Below are 22,076 nucleotides of genomic sequence, written 5' to 3'. Positions count from 1 at the left end.
TTTTGTCAGTTATGCATCTTGGTTCTTTTACAGAATTGTCAGTGTCTGTTTGGTTCAATAAATGCCTTTGACACCATATTTGGAATTGGAATTTATAAGACAGATTTTGCATTCTAAAGAAATAAAGAAGTGAGAAAAAATTGATTTGGTATGTTCCAACCTGAAAAGGGGGGAAATGTTAAAGGAAACCTCTAAGACTAATAAACAATTATATAAAGAAATAATACTTCATTCTGTATTTGGTAGACCCTCCCTCCCGGTCCCCCTATACCCCAAAGTGGCATCTGTGGTTCTCTTCCATCAGAACCGTGCAATGTAGAAAAATCAAATATACAAACACAACTTTTAATCCATCTCTTTATGTTGCTAGAGTGAAATCTAACTTCTTTTTTTTTTCATATAAGAACTCAACAATCTTTTTGTTTGCTTTATATTTACACCAAGAAGTTTGTTCAACAATTCACCAAGCTGTACTGCCAGGTCACCAGATTGAATTTCCACAGTGTTCTCTGAGACATCCGCCATTTTGTTCTCTTTCTGTGGTTTTGGATTGAGAACTTTTTTTTCCCCACTGGAACAGTTCAAAATGTCTTCTTGCGCCTTTCACCTCTTGAATCAAAGGATCATTTTTCCCTACAGAGGGGAAAATAAGAACCTTCCCACACATTCTTCTTCATTTTCATCCAGAAGGCATTCCATCAGTTTGGTATTCTCTCAATGTAAATAGCTGGTGCAGCAGAGCGTGCGATGGTAGCGATGAAGCTGTGGTCTCGACTCAGCTCCAAGTTGGTGGCTTCAGCCTGGTCTCGGGAGATAGTATCATATCCCTTATTTACATGGAGAGGCTTATGAGCCTGACAGTATCCAATCACTGGTTGGTCATAGCTGTAATAGGGCAAAGTCTTCATATGATGAGGGACCTGGGAAGAGACAGATTAACATAATTTTAGAAGAATGTGCATATTAAAGCTTAGCACCAAAAAGACAGTGTAGGTTGCGACAAGAGAAGTATTTCAAAGAGTGCTTTGAATTATTAAGGGAAAGTCTTTTATTTACCTTGGTAATAATTCCCTTAGCAATTGTTTTTATAGCTGTTAAAGTCAAACATTGGTTGAATTAGATAAATAGCTTATGGTTTGCTCGTGTACTCCTGCATCTTGGAATGTGAATATCGGTTTTACTCTGAAGAATCATACGGATACTACAAGCACATTGCTACTCATATAAAGAACTGCTGAAGAACAGTTCTAGGAACCAGCACTATTTAATCCACACAAGTAAAAATAATAACAAAATTGTGTCCCTCGGAGATGTTGGGAATATAGGATTGAAATGAAATGAAAACGTTTGGCATGAAACTATTTTATTTAATTTTCATGGGTCTAGAGATTATTAAATGCTACAAGCTATGCCAGATTTCTATTTAGCTATCCATCTATACATTCATTTATCCCCCATTTTTGTCTTTATCTCCTGGATTGATGAAAAAAATGATAAGGCTAGTTCACAATTTTTAAATTTTATTTTGCAGTTGAAACATATGGCTATAGCAGTCAATCATTTTCAGAGAGGGATAGAGAATTATCACGAAAGGAAACTCTTTTTAGTTCCAAACTCCCTTAAGTGATAATGCCTTTCACCAAAATTCCATTTGCAGATTGCAAGAAGTAGTAAACCAGAATGTCAACAGAGGTTAAATTTCAAGATGGCAGCCAAAACAATATGACTGAAGCCTCATTGTTTTAAAAAAGTAGCACAGCTTTGATTGCATAGTTGTGGCTGTTGACTTTTTTGATGTGTCCTGTGGATGTCCCTGCTCTAACTAATATTACAAACCAGTGAGTGTTGTGTTTAGTTCAGAATGTGAACCCCATCTTCCTCCCACCCTGAAATAAAACTCAATAATGTAGCAGACATTAACAAGATAAGGCACAGTATATTGTGGTTTTGTTTTTTCCTCCAAATTGGAGATAAAAGCTTCTGAATCATACCATTAAATCTAATTGTATTCTGAATTGCCATTGCCCCATTAAATTGCATTTCCAGTTTTTTTTTCAACTTCTCTTCCAAACTTTTTTTTTAATCCCTTCAAACCATATGTTTTTCAATGAAAACAAGGTGAAGACTTCCAAAACAGGTGAAGCGGGTTTTAAGAAAGAAAGAGGAATGCTCTCAGGGAAATGAACCTCAGGCTCCAAACAGTATCATGAATGATTCAGACCACGGGTGTCAAACGCAATTTCATTGAGGGCCGCATCAGCATTGTGGTTGCCCTCAGGGGGCCAGGTGGGTGTGGCCTACTGGGTGGGGGTGGATGGAGTGGGTGTGGCCTGCTGGGTAGGTATGGCCAGCTCTACATCATACGCATCAAGAGTGCCTGTGGAGGCCTGTGTAGGAGTGGGAGTGATCTGAGGGTCTCTGGCAGAAGGGGGTGGGACTGGGGCAAGCGCCAAGGCATGGCCCATTTCTTCATTCCTCACAAAGGGTGACACCTCCCCAGCATGCACCCAGGGGGTGGGGCCGATGCGGCAGGGGCTGGCTCCTTGCTGTTTCTAGATAGCCTTGTGGATTTCTTTTCTAAGAAAGAAATCTTGCAGTTTGCTACAAAATACTTAGAGATGCTTCCTCAATTAAAGGAGCTAATAAAATGATTACATAAGTAGATATTAATGGCTTATAAACCCCTTTTCTTCTAGAAGCATGGTATGATATATTTTTCTACCTTTTTATTTTAATTTACCCTCTGACCATTAGGAATCTTGGGTTTCTCCACCAAATGGGTGTCACACGAGAACAATTCTTCATAGATGGTCATTGTTCTGTTTTCCCAGACAGATATTAAATCTAATTTCAGGTGAAGCTCTTAACCTTACAGACTATTACTTAGAGAAGTAACAATCAATAAGTCCATTAGTGTGGACTGAAGAGATATAATTACTGTAGCTTTCAGGGAACTTGTTAAGTGCAGTAGTTGTATCAAGAATGATGCTCTTGAAGGATGCTTTTAATCATAAAGATATTATCATCACTACTCTATATATTTTTATTCTTTGGAAAGAAACAAATCATGTTTGGTAGCAAACTGACCATTCACTGAAACATTAATTTTCAGTGTTTATGGATTAAACCTTGGACGGGAGAACTTCAGTGTTCCTAAACATAAAAACTTCTTCAATGAGAATTTTAAATTCTTTATTGGTGCTAATCACCCTTTTCTGTCCAACATATGGTACATCAAGTAAAATCTTAGGAACCAAAATAATATTGTGGACTTGTAGACGGTTGGTATCCTATAGAGATACTCCTAGGACAAACAGTTCTAGCTAACAGTAGGGCACTTGTGCAATGTGCAATCTAGTGCACAACACTGGATGTGTAGAACATGCCTTACTTTTCTGCTTTCAGTGTGCTTGCAGAGAATAGGACTGTACTGCTTCTTCACCGTGATCAATTTTCATCATTCTTTGCAAACAGCTAATTGTATTTGATTTGATTTGGACTGCAGTATAGGGGCAGGACATAGAAAAGTGACCTTCAAAATAACTTGTCCTATTCTTACAGATTCTTTTCAGGTTCTGAATCTTGAAGAGAAGGATGACACATATGGAAAGGCAACAGTCATCATTTCTTTGTTATACCCTTGATACTCAGGACCTGGTTACGGGAGATGACAATTGCTTTTTTGAGTGAGGAATATGCACCCCTTTGCTTAAAGGAGGCAGTTATATGACTTTTATTGAAAACATTTTCTGTCCAGCAGAATCCAGAAGATCATTAGAAGTTAACCTCTAGCCCTCCATTCTTCAATAAGGTGATTGAGAAGATGGTGGCCTTCCAGTGTGATGACTGATCTATGCCAGAAGCTAAATGGGAGACCACAAATTGGCTCTTGAAGCACTGTTTTGCAGTGGTTCTGATCCATCAGTCAGGATGTACCCCAGAAGGTGCTTGAGGGATTAGTATTTATAACCTAGATGATATCACTCAGGGTTCCATCTGCCTTAATGCAATTTAATATCTACATGAAACAACTATGGTCATTTGAAGCTTGGAATGGGATCTCATCAATATACCAGCTCTAGTGCTTATCATCAAATCCCAAGAAGTCTTGAATATTGCTTAAATGTGAATTATGAAGAAAAATGAGAAAGAACATTAAATTAAATCAAGACAAGATGGATATGCTGTTAATAAGGAGAATGCTGGACTAAGAATAAAACCTATTTGGATGGCATTAGATCTTTCTAATTCTAGTCCAACCTTTTAACTAAAGTAATTTTTCCTGTTGTTTTGGAACTGGTACCTGTTTATCACTATTTACATGCATGTTGTGAAAATATCAGTGTTTCTGCTGAGATGGATAGAGGGAGAAGACCTGGACTGCTTACAAAAGAAGTCAAATTATATATTTCAGGGAAGGACGCCAAAGCTGAGAATCCTATCCTATATTTAAGTTTTCCTTTCTTAGTGAAAAGTTATTGTCTTTGTCTTTATGTGTGTGTGGGTTTTCATTTGATCTGGCATTCTGTTTGCCTATTGCAAAAATAAATCTCTGTTGAATAAGTGAGATGACATGTTATTTATCACCAAACTGTATTCTTATTCATATTATCTGCATTTAGCTTCTTCTAAACAAATTATATATCCACCATTTGTATCACATCTAATAATATCCAGTTAAATATATGGTTCATTTATTTAATGTAGTAGAACGAATGTAAGACAATTTGAAAATATTTTCTCATGTCACTGGTAGAGAAAAGCAAAAAAAGAATTCATACGCTTAACCAAACATACAGAGCTAGCATTTCAACAGACTATAATAGAGAGCTTCTTTTTAAATTTTAAATTTAAATTTTTAAATCCATTTTGAGGATGAAATATTGTAAATCATTAAAAAAATACTGCAGTCACATGCATATTTACAAAAGAGTAGGTCCTGTTGATCTGAGCTACCTACTTCTGTAGAGCTTGCTACTAAATGATAGAAACATTACAATTTTGATACTGTATGTTACAAGAGGGAATGATTCAAATGGGGGAAAAGGTAAATTTATTTTGTGGCAGCCTGTTCTGTGCACTGTAAACATGTGTCATCAGCACTACTAAATGCTCAAGAACAAAAGCACTAGAAAATAAGTAAAATAATTTGTTGTTGTTAAAGATCACATTTTTCTTAAATCTTCTAAAAAGCTGTGAGATATACACATTTTTGTAGAAAAAAATGGATTATTTCAAAAGTTTGTAATGTTCTTCAAAAAGTTGAATGGCTGTTCCTATAGATCAGGGGTGTCAAACTGCCGGCCCATAGGCCAGATGCATCATAGCAAAACCGTACCCACCCCATTGCTGGCAATGGCAAAAAAAGTCATGATACGTCGCGACATGTCACGTGACGTTGCGAGTTTGACATTTTTCTTCTTCTCTACCTATGCACTATTTTTCTAAAAGACAGAGCGAGAAAAAAGAAAAAGAAAAAAAGAACTGCCTGGTTTTTTTTAGACATTATACAAAGATGGGATTGATTAAAGATAAAGGCTTCTTGTCTTTTCCAGGTAATGGAGTGCTCTTAACTTCTATCTCATGATCCACAAATATCATGATCACAATGGGGCACCTGTTTGTCAGAAAGACGGTTGAGTGCTGTGTCAAAGTCTACCTTGCACTTTCTCAACTCCCTTTGCTTAAAGAAAAACCAAAAACCCTTCAGGTTTACACTGAATGTTGTGAGTACTTGCAGATTTCCTTTGAATTTCTCTTGATCATGATCAGAGGTGGAATTCAGCCAGTTTGCACCAGTTTGATGGAACTGGTAGTAAATTTTGTTGAGTTTGGAGAACCGGCTAAACCCATGCTGCTTCTGGAAGTCAGTCCTAGGTCTTGGAGGCCTGGAAGAGGTCTCCCAGGCCTAGAATGGCCCTCCGAAAGTGCACATATGTAACTTCTGGAAGTCAATCCTAGGCCTGGTGGAGGCCTCCCAGGCCTAGAACAGCCTGCCAGAAGTGCATGGATGTCACATCTGGAAGTCCATTTTAGGCCTTGGAGGCCCAAGCCTGCATCCACGCAGAGAACCGGATGTTCAGGTATTTGAATCCCACCACTGATCATGATTCTGAGATGACTTTATACTGCAGATGGATTGCTTTTACTGTTCCAAGTCTTTCCATCATACTGTTGTTTTGCTAACTATCCATATTTTCTGAAAAAGCATCATGTGAGGAGCCATCTTCTGATAACAGAACTGAAACATATTAATCTGGGGATGTTATAGATTGCTGAAAATATGCCAAAAAATTGAAAGGCAGGATATTCAAATATTCCTAGGGGCTGTCACCTAATTAAAGAATTGAAAGAATGCCACATCTCATCCATGAAAATTTCATCAATATTCTCTTTCCTTTGAAAAATATTTGGAAAGGCAGTTCTCTTTCATCAAACTGAATATGAACTGACAAAAAAAATGCAGGTGATTTTTTCTGTGTGGAATTAAAAAAGAACAGCCCCTAAGGCTTCCTTACAAACAAAGTTCATTTCTTAATCAAACATCTCTTTGAAATGTTTGAATAGAAGAACTATCAACATTTGAAAATCTGAAAATGTCCTTCCTACCAGCAGCTATAAAGAAAGACCAGAACAGTTACAAGCAAATTCTTCCCTAACAGGAAATGTTTCACCCCAAAGGAGGACAAAAGTGGTAACTGATTATGATGATGACAAGAACAGCCTAGATCAGAGGTCTTCAAACTTGGCCCTTTTATGACTTGTGGACTTCAACTCCCAGAATTCCTCAGCCAGGCACGCTGGATGAGGAATTCTAGGAGTTGAAGTCCACAAGTCATAAAAGGGCCAAGTCTGAAGACCCCTGGCCTAGATAATATGTACAAAGAACAGCTAATTATCAGCAGCAGAAGGAAGAGGAGGCAGTTACTGTACATGCGGCAGGTTGGACAGCTCCTCAGATCCAGCTTCTGATTTCAGTTGCGGTATAAAGTTCTTTTGATGTTTCTTTCCAAATGTTGTCACAATGAGAAAAACTCTTTACTCGCATGAGTTGATTAAAAATGCAATAAAAATAAGGTGGGCAAAAGGTTGGTATTTATTTATTTATATCTGGCCTTTTATATCCAAAGCCCTGGTGTTGCAGTGATTAGAATGCAGTACTGTAGAATGCTACTTCTGCTGACTGCCGGCTGACAGCAGTTTGATAGTTTGAGTCTCAATGGCTCAAGGTTGACTCAGCCTTCCATCCTTCCGAGGTCAGTAAGGATTGTTCGAGGGGGCACTATGCTGACTCTGTAAACCCCTTAGAGAGGGCTGTAAAGCACTGTGAAGCAGTATATAAGTCTAAGTGCAGTTGCTAAGTGCTATTGCTACAAATAACTCAAGGAAATGAACATATCACACACACTTTCCTCTTCCTGTTTTTCCTCACCACACTCCTGTGAGGTGAGGTGGGCTGAAAGAGAGTGACTGGCCCAAGGTCATCCGGCTGGCTTTCGTAGCCAAAGTGGGACTTGAACTCATGGTCTTTTGCTTTCTAGCCTGGTGTCTTAACCACTGGATCAAACTGGCTCTCATTGCCTACATCAGGGGTCTTCAAACTTGGCCCTTTTATGACTTGTGGACTTCAATTCCCAGAATTCCTCAGCCAGGCATGCTGGCTGAGGAATTCTGGGAGTTGAAGTCCACAAGTCATAAAAGGGCCAAGTTTGAAGACCCCTGGCCTACATTCTTAAATATATTGTATATTCTCCAAACCTTGCTCCTCTGCCCACTTTCAAACCCTGAAGAGAACAGATCTTGGAATTAGGTTAGATTAACATCTATATCATGACATCATTTGCTCCACCAGTTTTTGTGTTGAAAAAGTTATATATATATAATATGTATATATAATATATATAATTTCCATCTTCCTTTTCTTTCAGCCTTTTCCTCTATGCAGTACTTACTGTTGAATAGGAACCAGTAGGCTGGTCAAACATAAAAAGATAGTAAGCACAGAGAAGTGCTTCTCTTAACTGAAATACTTTAGTGTGTCACTGTTCAGAAAGATTTATAGAAGTAACAACATCCAGCTAGCTCCTTGTAGTTTTTAAAAAGGAAAAGAACAAAAATATGCATGATTGGGCAAAAGCATTCAAAAATTTATCCTGCTGAAGAGACTCTCTTTTTATCCTGGGTGGATATTGGTCTCATTAACTCTTGAGAGAATTAGACTCTCATGCTGAGACAGTAACTCAACTGTTTCAGCTAGTCAAACAATGATTCATAGACAAAGAAGAGAAGTTGCATTCCTTCAAAAACAAAATGTGTGTTTGTGTCTCATCTAATTTCATAAGTAGAAGCACCTCCTCGCTCTTCTCTTTGGATAGTGCAGATAAGGCAGCGTTTCTTAACATAAGCTGTATGGACTTCAAATCTCAGAATTATTAAGGTATCATTTAAAGTGTCATGAACAGTAAACTAATTCACAAACATTAGTAAATTCTTAACATGAAAAGTGATGCATTGGTTTACAAGAATAAGTCACAACATTTAAAAAATTGTTGACGGTGTCTATAATTCCTTGTTTTGCTTTTATAATTCCTCTAAACAGCTTTTTTAAACAGTTCTATTAAATGGGTTATGTAAAAATTAAAAGGAGGGACTCAACCAATATTAGAAAATAAATGATACATTTTTCTCTTGCCTTAATCATATTCCATAGATATTTTGTCTATCAGAGATCAGGCAAGCAGAAAATTAATGAAGTTTCCCCAGACTTTCAGACAAAGAATATTTTTAAACCATTATATATTTTTTTATTTATTTTGTTAATAATCTCTATAAAACAAATGGTTTTTTTTATCCATTGGGTATGTCTCTCCTGTCCTATTTATTAACAAAGGCATGCACAAGCTCCAGGAGGAAATTAAAGTAAAACATAGCAAGAGAGGTATTTGCAAATTAATTCAGCATTTCAACAAAATCTCCTTTGAATTAAGCTTAACTCCTGATAACTTCCTGTCAAGAATTTAGAGGCATTTACAATGTGGGTGTTTGTTTATACATATGTGTCAGAAAAGTCATGGTATAGGCTGTGACTGTGCAGTCAAAACCCTATTCCCTATCTGTTCGTTCATTCATTCATTCTTTCATTCATCTGTTCATTCATTCCTCCATTTGTTTATTATTTTCCTAGGCAGAAAAGCACACTTCAAAACAAAATTCTGGAATACACTTCTAATCTTTTTTCACTTTCTAATATGGCCTTTCAGAACCATATGGGACCAAGCAACATTTTTGAAAATCAAGTTCATGTCCAAAGCTGAGACTGAATTTGCAGCGTGCCAACAGAGGTATTCATCAATATAAAGCTTCTAGGATCATCATGTTGCCTTAACCTTGCTTAGCATTAATAGTCCTAAAGCAAAATAGTACTAAAGGAGAAGAATATAGCTGGACAGACCATTTCTGAGGAACTATGAAAAGACCCGAGCCCATATAGCAGGAGGAAAATTAAAATAAATAAATGTAAGTGAGAACATGCAAAGTGCTCTTCAAATATCTATGCTGACAGCACAGAAATTGAAACCCAGTTGTACGTCACCTGGAATTAACAGGCTGACATCCTAAGCAACTTTCTAATAAATAGGAATGTTCTTTTAATGGCATCCATTGATTTTTGATCTCACAGTTCCATCTGGTTCTAGTTTTGTGGCTTTTCTTTTTACATCTCTAAATGTATGGTTAACACGGATTTTAAAAACATATCTAAACACATATTTCAAAGCCCATTTTTATATATTCTTTCTGCCAGTATGTGCTATCCATATGTTAAGAAAGGAAATTGCCATTAATTTTAAGTTTTAATTAGGACAATATATGCAAGTGAATGAAAAAGGAAAGTTACTGTTTGGATAAGAAACAAGTAAAAATTCATTTAGAAAAGTAAGATGCACTTCGAAGGAATTATAAATAAGATCAAGCTTCTGTTACTGTAATGAAGGAATGCCACAACATTTTATGCAAGGAAAATAGCGTGATGTGTTACCTTTTTCATAGCTAAATTTACTCTCTTCCTAATCTATGGCCTTATTTATTTATCTTGCACATGCCTTCTCTAGTCCCTTGTGCAAATCAATTTCCTCAAACTTTGAGACTGCAAAAACAAAACAAACAAACAAAAAACCTCCACAAACATTTCTGGCAAGTGGAGGAGGAGGAAGCTAGGTTGAAAAGTATTAGAAGGACATGATATTTTGCCTAGTGATGAAGCAGAATACGACTATGCTGCATTTTGGAAAATAAGGTGGGGAAGGGGAGAGAGAATTAACAAGAAGACAAATACACTTTAATCTCATCTTTGATCCAACTGGCTGCAACAATTCTAAATGCAAAACAATTTCCTGGTACTGCTGTTGTGGTGAATTCTAAGCATAAGTAAAAAGAAGAACAAATTCTACAGGGAAAGCTAACCTGCCTTGTTGCATGTGAAAAACACAAAGAACTCTTGTGGGAAAAATATCTGTAGCTCATGTCAATAAGAGACAGCATGCTTGACCAAATCCTAAACCAGTCAGCCATGATCTGAGCAGTCTCAGGCTAGTCTAATATTCCAGAAACGTGTGGAAAAGAAGGAAAAAAGGAAGAAGCTCTGAGTACCAAACAAAAATTCCTTCCTTCCTTCCTTCCTTCCTTCCTTCCTTCCTTCCTTCCTTCCTTCCTTCCTTCCTTCCTTCCTTCCTCCCTTCCTTCCTCCCTCCCTCCCTCTCTCCCTCCCTCCCTCCCTCCCTCCCTTTCCATCCATCTTTCCATCCATGCACATTAAATGTAGGATTCTTGTATGACCTAAAGGGCAATTCTTGCCTTCTTTGGGTTTCATTTACATTTACTTCACCTCTAGTACTCACTTCACCATCAAAGCTGGCATCAGCCAGAGCATAGAATAACCCAAAGAAATGTGCGAGATCAGAAGATGTGAAAATAGCATTTTGTGTTGCTTTTTCATAGCTATACATACTCTCATAGTACAGCTCATAGAATGGCCAAGAATTGGACACAACTGAATGGATATCATCATCATCACCATCCTCTCATTATTTACTTACTTAATAGATACTACCCAGCTATGCTTGGAGTTTAATGAAACATTAAAATACTCCCACAACTGAGGTTTATTTTACATTTTGAGCTACATCAATTCCTGCCGAGGGTGGCAATTTGTTCATGTAAATTCTGATCCTGAAATAAGTATCTCATATACTTATCCTTCCATTTAAACTTTCACACACATTGCACATATAAGTATCATATATGATAGAGGTCTCAAGATGGGCAGAGGGGATGTGTGGGATTATTGTTGATGGCCAGCAGGTATTTGGAGAAATTGATGTCTATAGTTAATCTGGGCTATAGATTTTGCACCTATGTGATAAACAATGATTCATATGTGCTGTAGAAATCCATCATGTAGCTATATGATTGACTGGATATGTTTTGGAACCCCAGCTAATTGTGGTTTATACATCAGATCAAGCTTAATCATGCCATGGTTTAGCATAATATCTGAACCAGACACTGCATCTCTCCTTATAATTTCTGAGAACTTTCTTTACAGGAATTCATTCATTCATTCATTCATTCATTCATTCATTCATTCATTCAATATAGCTGTGCATCTCACAAACATGAATCCTGCCCTATCATCATGCATTCTGCTGCTTGCTTTCATTCAGAGGTCAAGTCTTCCTTTAAGTGAGCATCTTCATCAACCTATTCTTATTTTCAGTGATATGCATGTCGGAGTTGGAATTGGCTACACTGTACCTCATCTCCATATAAATAAGAATTCTGTGCATTGGCCATCTGTATGATGGGTGAGAAGCATAAACCTGTTTTAATGATAATTTCACTGAACATTCATTGCACTGGATACCTATAATCTCCTTTTCCAATAATTTAGTTTAAGTGCGAGAGAGAGAGAGAGAGAGAGAGAGAAAGAGAGAGAACGAGAGAGAGAGAGAGAGAGAAAGAGATTTTATTGTATGCCCAATAAACTAGTGAACAGCATCAGTCTGAATTATTTGTGCTTTTCAAAATCAATAAAAATGTTCATAAACCATCTTCATACAGATTTTTGCTTGATTTCAATATTAAGATGCATGATAATCCTGTGAACAATTTAACCACTAATTGGAATGACCTAGTTTATATAATGTACAAGGATATGCAGAAATAAACTGTGGCCCCCTGCACTGCACTTTGTACAAAGTTCAAATCATTAAGATAATTTGATTCCTTCACATTTGCTATTAGTTTTCATGAACTCATCACTAGATCTATTAATTCACCCAGTGTTTAAACTCCTCCTTTTAAAGTACCTAGGAAAATCAAAATCCTGTTCTTTCTGGTTCTTTCAGCCTTCTAACACACTGGATGAGAAACAAATATGAGAGAAAAAAAAATTGAACACATTTTGTAAAAGGCAAAGGATTTGTATGATGTGAAGAGTGTAAAATTGACCAGCAGAGTCAACAATCTGATGAAACCTTAGCATTCCTCCCAAAGAAAATGGACATTAATTTTAAATATGAATATTATCTAAAATTGTCATAGGCTGGAAAGAGACAAAATGGTCAATCAATCAGTAAGGATAGTTTATCTCATTCAGTTTCCAAGCAGAGACTGAGTGATGTTTTGTCACCAATCTTCACAAAACGTGAGGGCTTTATAGAAGCCATGAAGTTCTTGCAGGTCACATCTGTCCTCTGGAGCCCATTTTTTTTCTGGCTCTGAGACCCCAGAAATTGAGATCCTAACTTGGCAGCCTATAGGAGAAGAGCAAGCAGAGCTGGGGGGCAGAGTTAAATGTGTTGTCAGTTTAGAGTCCTCAAGAGAACCAAGTCCAGCCCCCCCCCCAAATTCTATTGATCCTTATCTAGCTACAATTTAATCTTGAACTTTAGTTGACTAGATTCTTGTGTATAGGCTTGAATAACTCTTCTATGCTGCACCCTTACAATTGGTCCTGCTTCTTTACACCTGACAAGACACTAAATTGGCTATCATGGTTCCGACAGATGAAACTCTTCAAGAACTTCGAGGCATTGTTTACCGTAAAGAATCTTTATGGGAGTAGTATAGCTTCGGCACTAACATAGTTGAAGCCAAAACTGAACAGTCATAAATCACATTCTCCAATTGGTTTGAGTTGCAACCCGCCAATTCTTATCATCTCTTATTTCAAGCTGTCCCACCACATTCTGCCTCCTCCCCCAGCATCATCTAATTCTAAGAGTAAAGCATAAGAAAGAAAAAGTTCGCTCAAGAACATCCAATATTAGCAGCATTGAATTGGCATTAGATAAGGGTCAACAGAACCCAGCCTTGGATCTCTTGTGGCAATCCAAGGACCAATGACGTGTTCTCCCTCCCCCTTGCCACAATTGAGATGACATTTCCTTTGATTTTCATACACAGCAGAACGTCCAGCTTCACCAGCTCACTAGATTTTCCTGCTTTTGACAAAGTACAGGTTCTGACTATCAAGAAGAAGAGTTCTCTAGTTGACTAGATTCTTGTGTATAGGCTTGAATAACTCTTCTATGCTGCACCCTTACAATTGGTCCTGCTTCTTTACACCTGACATTGATGAGGTTGAGTAAAATTCAACACTAAATTGGCTATCATGGTTCCGACAGATGAAACTCTTCAAAGAATAATGATCCAAAAAGGCTCTGAGCACCTTAAAGGGAAAGATGATAGTAGTGATAATCTGTTATCTAACTCCCTGCATCTTCAATGCTGTCAAAGCAAGAACAAGCATTGAGATTCCCCCCTTGTGGCAATGCAAGGACAGATGACGTGTCCAGTCAGCCACAATTGAGATGACATTTCCTTTGATTTTCATACAGTTTTTTACACCTCTTCAGAACGTCCAGCTTCACCAGCTCACTAGATGTCATCTCATTCCTGCTTTCCACAAAGTACAGGTTCTGACTATCATGGAAAGTTCTCTGCCTGACATTCTAAAAGTAATAGAGTCTTTTTCAAAATGGGATGAATTCTTTTCAGTCCTGGCTGAAAGCTTAAAGCTGAGATTGAAGAACATAAAATCACATCCTTCCATCTCTCTAAAAGTATCAATAGTGCTTCAAATTACCAAGTGTAGATAATGATGCTCTTCCTTTAAGGGAAAGATGATAGTATTTGATAATAGTTATTTTACTCCCTCAAAAGTATGGAAGAGAGATTCCCCCCATCTATTTAATGTGCTTTGAGAATAACATAATTATGTGATGTTATTCAAAAGGAAGCTAAAAAATCAAAAATAGCTGAATGATGGCTAAATGTTGTTTTTACTTTTCCAGATAAATAGCTGCATTTCATACTAAACATGGGCAAATCTAATTTCCAACTTTGCTCTATTGAATCAATTTCTCCTACTCAATTTCGGAATGAGTTTTCAACTTTGATGGGTTTTGAATAAACTCACAAAATATGTAATTGTAGACATTTCCCCCCCCCACTTATTTTCTAAGTTATGCCACTTTGCAAGTGTGTTTGCATTCCAGTCGCTGCATTGGAAAATTCTGAAAAGTGCAACTGTCAAAGGATTTGTTCCAATTATCGATCCAGAAACTCTTGTTGTCTTCAAATGAGAACTCCCCTTGGACGATGTTCTACAGACCTCTGAGGTGCAAAATTATGTTACTAAGGAGGAAGAGATGTTCTTATTTTGCTAAATGGAACTGCCTCAGATGCATTCATAGATACAGAGATGTTTCTCCATGGCAGTTTCTCCATGGAAGACGGCATAGGGAAGAACTTCAAGTTATGGCTAAATCAGAAATATCACTTAAGAAATTCAACCCCTAATGAAGAGTTACATGTCGCACACATAAGATTTTATCTATTAATAGAACATTTCAAACACTGGCAGCTGAGTCTTGCGTTGGTATTTTGAGAACTCAAGCTGACAAGCTTTCCATTTCAGTCAATTTACCTATATGACTTTCTTTTGACATTTTTATTGTGAATCACAGTAATAAGTTCAGGAATTGCACATGTGCTAACTTCTTATCAAGAGGTCAGTTGAACAAATTCCACCCTTACCCCATTTTTACCCCAGAAAGCAGCACAATGAGAAAAGCAATACTGTTATAATGCAAGCCTCTCCTCTTTCATCTGAATGTATACAAACCATGCAGAGAAGGGGCAGATGTTGCACCTAGCTGTTTTTGTCATTTGTCCTGCCCAATTCCAAATCAAGAGACCTGATATTACATTAGAGCTTTGTAGCTATTCCAAGAATTTCTGTAGCTCAGGGATGAACTGTAGAATTCTTGATGTTCTCTGAGCCTGGCTGTTTGCTTGCAGATGTTTCATTAGACCCCACCCCCCCCCTCCAATGGCCAAGTTAAAGATCTTGAAAGCTGGAAACTCCTGTCTATTTTTAATAGACTGAAGTCTTAAAATCACTATAGTAGTCCAACTGGGATCAGAACACGTTTGCAGGAAATTTTAACATGTTTTAACTTCTGTGCTTTGCAACCATATATGCTGGGATCACACAAGCTAAATCAAAACTAAGGGAACCATATTATGGTTTAAGAAAATGGGTGATGATCCATGTCCAAGCTACAACACTCATGATTCAATAGTGGCACAATTGTCTTAAACAAGATTATTATTGCTATTTCCTCTCCTTGGCTAGCTACTACCTATTATTGCAGTGATCACTCTGACAAGTACAATACTAAGTCTGAAAGCATTCAAACTCTCTACTATGTTATTTACGGAAACATCTCACAGGAGGAAAGGCAATTTTGAGATTCTCCCTTCAGATGAAAACAGCATATCCTTAACTTTGCAAGTGTTATGTACGCAGTAAAATCATTATTTCAGGTACCACTTGATGGCACTGTTGAACATATTATTCTTTTAATATTTTCTGGCCTGAATAAGTGTGTTGAACCTTCTTAAAATGCCATTTTGTTGCCTCTTCCTTGCCTTTATTCGGCAAGGGGGCACCTCTTTGTATAAATGACCTTTTATTCCAATGCATCAACTTGATCCATGAGTTGTTTAAATAGAAGTTAAACTATTTTTGGTATATTTTCTACATCATTGTTCTCCAAAGAAATAAAGTTTACAACAATGGTTTAGATTAACCTGTTATAGGTTAAGAGCAGTGCTGAATAGAACTGCTCTGTGTTCTGAGCACTCTGAGCTGTGCTGTAAGCTTATAGAGTCAGCCTCTTGCCCCCAACAATAAGGGTCCTCATTTTACCAACCTTGGAAGGCTGGAAGGCTGAGTCAACCTTGAGCCAGTCAGGATCAAACTCCTGGCAGTGGGCAGAGTCAGTCTGCAATATTGCATTCTAACCACTGTGTCACCATGGTTCAATTCATTAGTAATTCTGACAGAGAAGTTATGGAGATTGTTGGCCAATTTTTGAAAGTACCCCCTGGTGAAGGGGGCTCTCTGTACAGGTAGCCTTTGACTTACAAAAGTTCATTTAGTGACCGATCAAAGTTACAACGGCACTGAAAAAAGTGACTTATGACCGTTTTTCACACTTATGACGGTTGCAGCATCCCCACAGTCATGTAATCAAAATTCAAACACTTGGCAAGTCACTCACATTTCTGATAGCTGCCGTATCCCGGAGTCATGTGATCCCCTTTTGCGATCTTCTGTAGAGCAAAATCAATGGGGAAGCCAAATTCATTGAACAACCGGGTTACTAATTTATCAACTTCAGTGATTCACTTAACAACTGTGGCAAGAAAGGTTGTAAAATGGGACAAGACTCATTTCGCTTAGCAACATAAATGTTGGGGTCAGTTGTGGTCATAAGCTGAGGACTACCCGTAATGCATAGATATTTGCCAATCAACATTTTTTAAAAAAAACTGTTTCGTTCAGAAGGAACCAGGTTTTCTGAAGTAGCCGTACCTCTCTTTCTCTTTTGCTTTGCTGTATGTTTGCTTGGTTCTGATATTACTTCTATTTTCAGGAAGTTATGTTTTATTATGTTAAGAAACACTGCCCTCTGGGTTAGTCCCCTTTTGCTTTGGTAAAATTTTGATGGAAAAGCTCATTTATCCTAACCTGGCTTTAACTATTCCACTGTACAAGCATAGAGATTATTCCTAACTTATTATTATTGTTCTGCTTGCATGAAACATGACACATTTACAATCCTCAGAATAAAAGAGAGGGGAAAGTGTTATGAATCAGTACAGAAAGATGTTTAATAGTGGGTTGTCCATTCCAAATTGAAAGTAAGAGTTGGTATGATGAGAACACCTGCAGAGCAAAAATGTAGATCCAAACGCCAATACTATCAAAGGACCTTTTTGGTTCATCTTTTAAGCTTCTGATTGCTCAGCCAGCTTACGGAGGGATTATGAATGTGTCCAAAGATCTCACTCCAAATTTTCCACAGCTGTTTGTGTTCTAAACTATCTTTTCCTTCTCTAGTTGATCTGACATATTGAGGTTTTTATTTTCCAGTTCATTAATTTCTTTTCCACCCAATTTTTATACAGAGTTTTGTATACAGTGATGGAACATTACAAAAAGTGATTATGATGGCACCATCCCATCATAATATATAAAATGCTTTTCTGCTTCGGGTGAAGACAGAGTTGTCAATAATCTGAAGGTCAAGCAGTACAGATGTGACAACATGCAGATGTATGGTACAGCAAAAAAGGGCAGAATATGAAAAGCTATAAAAATTAGCTGCTGCCAAAGAAAAGCAAGTAGACAATTTAGTATTTTTATATTTTAAGCAACTTGAGCTGACAATTTCTCCCTTTACAATCTTATTAGGGCAACTCCTTTTTTTAAAAAAATACAAAGTGTAAAATAAATCCATTGTAAAATCACTGCAACTCAATCAAATTAAAATACTATACCTTGGAAATCAATCAGCAAATGTTTCCTAGACATTAAGGGGAATAGTGTCCCCATCCTTAGAGGCTCATAGGATCTCTTAAGACTGTCCTGAAGAAATTGTTTGATATAGCCACTTTTTCATCCAAGCCTCAAACTTGTGCTGTTTAAGGAAGCTGCAGAACTTATTTGTCTTGAACTATTTTGATATTCATTGGATGGAAAGGAATTTAGCTTTGGCCTTAAAATGCGAGAAGTAAAAGAATTTCTCAGCCCTGAGAAAGCAGAAAATGATGATTACCTTGATCTTGTCCTTGAAATGAAGGTTTGGGATGGCTTTTAAGATTCTGTTAAGATTTCTTACAGCAATAAAGTACCACTCAATCCCTTGCTGTGCCTGATTTCTGACTGCACTTGAGGCTTTTTTTTTTTTTGTAATTAGTAACACTATCTTAAAATGTACCTTTCTACAAAGTTTTTGATTCTGCGAAGTTGGATGACAACATTTTTTTCATACATTTCTTTTATTTTTTTCTTTTGTACTTTATTTCTCTCTGTAAAACTCAACAAAAACCTCCCCACAATTTAATAATTAAAACCCCCTTTCTGGAATGAATCAACCAAACATTTGAAAAAAAAAAAAGGTTGCTTTAGCTGCGGTGTGGTAATTCTATTGCTTCTTTTTCCACAGTCCACAACTTTTGTTTAGTATAGCTCAGTGTTTCTCAACCTTGACAATTTTAAGGCATGTGGACTTCAACTCCCAGAATTCCACAGCCAGCATTGTTGGCTGTGGAATTCTGGGAGTTGAAGTCCACATGCCTTAAAATTGTCAAGGTCGAGAAACACTGGAAGCTATACTTTCAGGGTTCCTCCCTCCCCCATAATCTAATTCTATCAACATAAGGGAAGACTAATGTGTGGTCAAAAAATACAATTTAATGAAGTTTTTAAGGCCTACTTATAATACAGAATAAAAAAGTTGGAAGGGACCTTGGAGGTCTTCAAGTTCAATCCCTGATCGAGAAGGAGATCCTATACCATTCCAGACAAATGGCTGTCCAGTCTCTTCTTAAAAACCTCCAGTAATGGAGCACCCACAACCTCTTGAGGCAAGTTGTGCCACTGATCAATTGTTCTCACTGACAGGAAGTTTATCCTTAATTTTAGGTTGCTTCTCTCCTTGATAAGCTTCCATCCATTACTCCTTGAATTGCCCTCAGATGCTTTGGAGAATAGGTCAAATACTTATTTATTTCCAAATACATCTCTTCAGTTATCTACAGTTTATGAATTTTCTGAAAGTGAGGCTGTTCTGGATTTAGAAGCATTGTGTTTTTCATCGACCTTCCAGCTTATTTAGAAGAAATGGCTATATAGTTTGAAACAACAAACTTATCAACAGTCTGAAAGTGCCCACCTTCACCTAGACCTATGAAACAGATATGAACTATTTTTAGTTTAAAACACTCTGGGAAGTTATTTCTACATACCTGCTAAAATAGAATTTATGGGAAAAGTGAGATGATTGACATTTCTCTCTCCAGGCAGACTCATTTGAATTATTGTATTACTAGGTCAAACAACTAGAGGATACTGTAATTAGGTCCATACACCAAGGAAAGCTGCAAAGTGATTTTGTTTACTTGTCTCCTTCAACCAAACTTATGAAGTGAATGTAGTCCTTGTAATTTGCAAATTGTGACATATGAATAAAGATTAAAGATGAACCCACTGAGTTGTGGTTTATTTAACAAATCATAGTTTAAATGGAAAATATGAACTCAAGCTGTAAATTAATTCCCTTAATAATTGTTCACTTTTACCTTCCAAGTTTATCTAGTAAAATACACATGAATCTAATTTATCCCTGTATTCACATCTTGGCTTATATTTATACTCATATGACTGAAAATATTTTTAGGAACTTTTCATCAGTGCAAAGAAAACAAGGGGAGAAGCATGGATGAAAATTTAAATTGAATTTACTCCCAACTGTAATAAAATCAGATTTCAAAATAGCATAAATCAGAATAACAAAAAGAGAAAAAATAAGGAAAACCCTTTAGGTCTTTAGAACAGGGGTCATCAATCCCCGGTACTGGGCCACAGCATGGCAGCAACCGATCCACACAAACAAGCAAAGCCCCATCTGTGGGATGCAGGCAGCACACAAAGCCACACACATTCTGGTCCGTGGAAAAACCTTTCTCCATGGAACCAGTCCCTGGTGCCCAAAAGGTTGAGGACCTCTCCTTTAGAAAGATTTTGTTACAAAATGAGACCTAATAGTCTCTCCCAGCATCTTCAATTATATTTAAAGAACCAACAGTAGAGAATGCATCTTAAATCTAGGTTCTTACTGCATAGAGTATTTTTTTTTTAAAAAACATATGATTGTTATTTTAATACATTATTGATACAGTATATTTTGTTGTTTCTTTGATATAATGTATGGTATATGATATAATTGAATATGATATAATGAGTGGAATGCAAACCAAGTAATACTTAAATTAATTATTTGAGACTAATTTAACTTTACAAAGCTCCAATATTCTGGATGAAGAACACACATTTGGAATTTGTAGGGCTTTAGAAACCAGCTTTGTGTCTCACGTGGGGTCCTGAATGTGTGGAGGGTCCTGTCTCCTGGCTGTGTTAACAACCACCCACTGTGACATTTTCCTTAGCTGTTGTATATTTTAATTTTTGCATTGGTGATGGAAATTTGCTTCTAATTTTAAGATAGTTTGTTTCTCAGATCCAGTTGCTGTGGGAGGCAGCCATACAAATAGATAGATAGATAGATAGATAGATAGATAGATAGATAGATAGATAGATAGATAGATAGATACAGTAGATGATGGATGGATAGATAGATAATTTCTAAAGTATTCAGTGGTTACTATGAAAGAATGACTGCTATGGAAGATGTGGCCTTCACAAAATATTAATTCATGATCTATCTATCTCAGTTGGAAACTGATCAAAGAGAGAAGCAACCTGGAATTAAGGAGAAAGTTCCTAACAGTGAGGATAATTAATCAGTGGAAAGCTTGCCTCCAGAAATCGTGGTTGCTCCATCACTGGAGATTTTTAAGAAGATATTAGACAGTCACTTGTCTGAGATGGTATAGGTTCTCCTGCTTGAGTGGGGGGCTGGACTAGAAGACCTTCAACATTCTATTCTATTCTATTCTATTCTATTCTATTCTATTCTATTCTATTCTATTCTATTCTATTCTATTCTATTCTATTCCTTGGCTTGTTTTTGCTCTAATATTGATAGTTGGCACACTTTCAAGTAAATCTTGTAGATTTTACACACATATTTAAAAATACTTCTAGGTTTTACATATGTCTTGAGGCATTTTTAAAAATAAATAGAATGCTCCAAATGAGTATTTGCTAGTATTAGAAATTAAAATTAATAAAACAAAAATCAGGAGGAGGGAAACTGTGAAAACTCCAAGAGACACATTTCTGGGTATATTGGCATTCAGGCATGATATTTGGGACACAGTGTTTACTCTAAGCATAATAAATTTGAGATTCAACTTTGTAACATTTCTGGATATAAAATTGATGGAAATATTTTTCCAAAATATAATGATGCAAAATTCTGTCCTTAGCTTACCTTTTTCAAATCTACCTTTGAGAGGTAAAAACAATTTCAAAACACTTGAGTTGTTGGCTAATTCTCCAATACAATTCTGAATTTATCAACTTTTTATTAATGCTTATTTTTTTCTCCATTTGTAAATAATTTCGTAAGTATCTTTGTTGGAAAAATAACATTAAAAAATTGTTTGCATCATAGCAACAGTTTTATTCTCAGTCATAATAAAAGCAATAATTTATGTCTATTTGTGATAAATGTAGTTTCACTGGCTTTATAAAGAGCCAAATGGAAAGTTTACAAGACAACAAATTAAAAATAATGGAGAAGAATTGAAGATATATCCTGCAAGGAGGATTGAGGACTCAGCTCATATAGAGGACAGATCAGTTATTGAAACTAATTTTCCATTCTGGTGGAAAAATACTCTTATTTGAGTAGCCTAAATGCCACAGTAACCTCTTTGACATTCAATTATATAATGCCTATGGTAACAGTTACAGAAGGAAAGACAAATGGAATATTTCATTGATTACTTGACAGGCTTCAAGAGAGAAGTTGTCA

The 22,076-nt window shown here is 36.7% G+C and overlaps 1 protein-coding gene across 5 annotated transcripts in view; it reads right to left on the bottom strand.

Annotated features, from left to right (window-relative positions):
- Positions 1-278: 278 nt before the first annotated feature.
- The window catches only part of LRRTM4 (leucine rich repeat transmembrane neuronal 4), a 319,070-nt gene continuing 297,272 nt past the window's right edge, over positions 279-22,076 (bottom strand). For 4 of the 5 annotated variants that reach the window (XM_039332967.1, XM_039332965.1, XM_039332969.1 and 1 more), the window contains one exon: positions 279-920. In XM_039332967.1, the coding sequence (XP_039188901.1) occupies positions 699-920 (222 nt within the window). In that variant the 3' untranslated portion in view covers positions 279-698. The remainder of the gene's footprint in view (positions 921-22,076) is intronic. The other variant, XM_039332970.1, reaches the window with a different exon arrangement.

Source organism: Crotalus tigris, unplaced genomic scaffold, assembly GCF_016545835.1.
Source record: "Crotalus tigris isolate CLP2741 ecotype Arizona unplaced genomic scaffold, ASM1654583v1 scf7180000024470.1849372, whole genome shotgun sequence".
NCBI classification, from domain to species: domain Eukaryota; kingdom Metazoa; phylum Chordata; class Lepidosauria; order Squamata; family Viperidae; genus Crotalus; species Crotalus tigris.
Note: the sequence above shows the minus strand (reverse complement) of the source record. Positions and strands in the feature narration are given on the sequence as shown.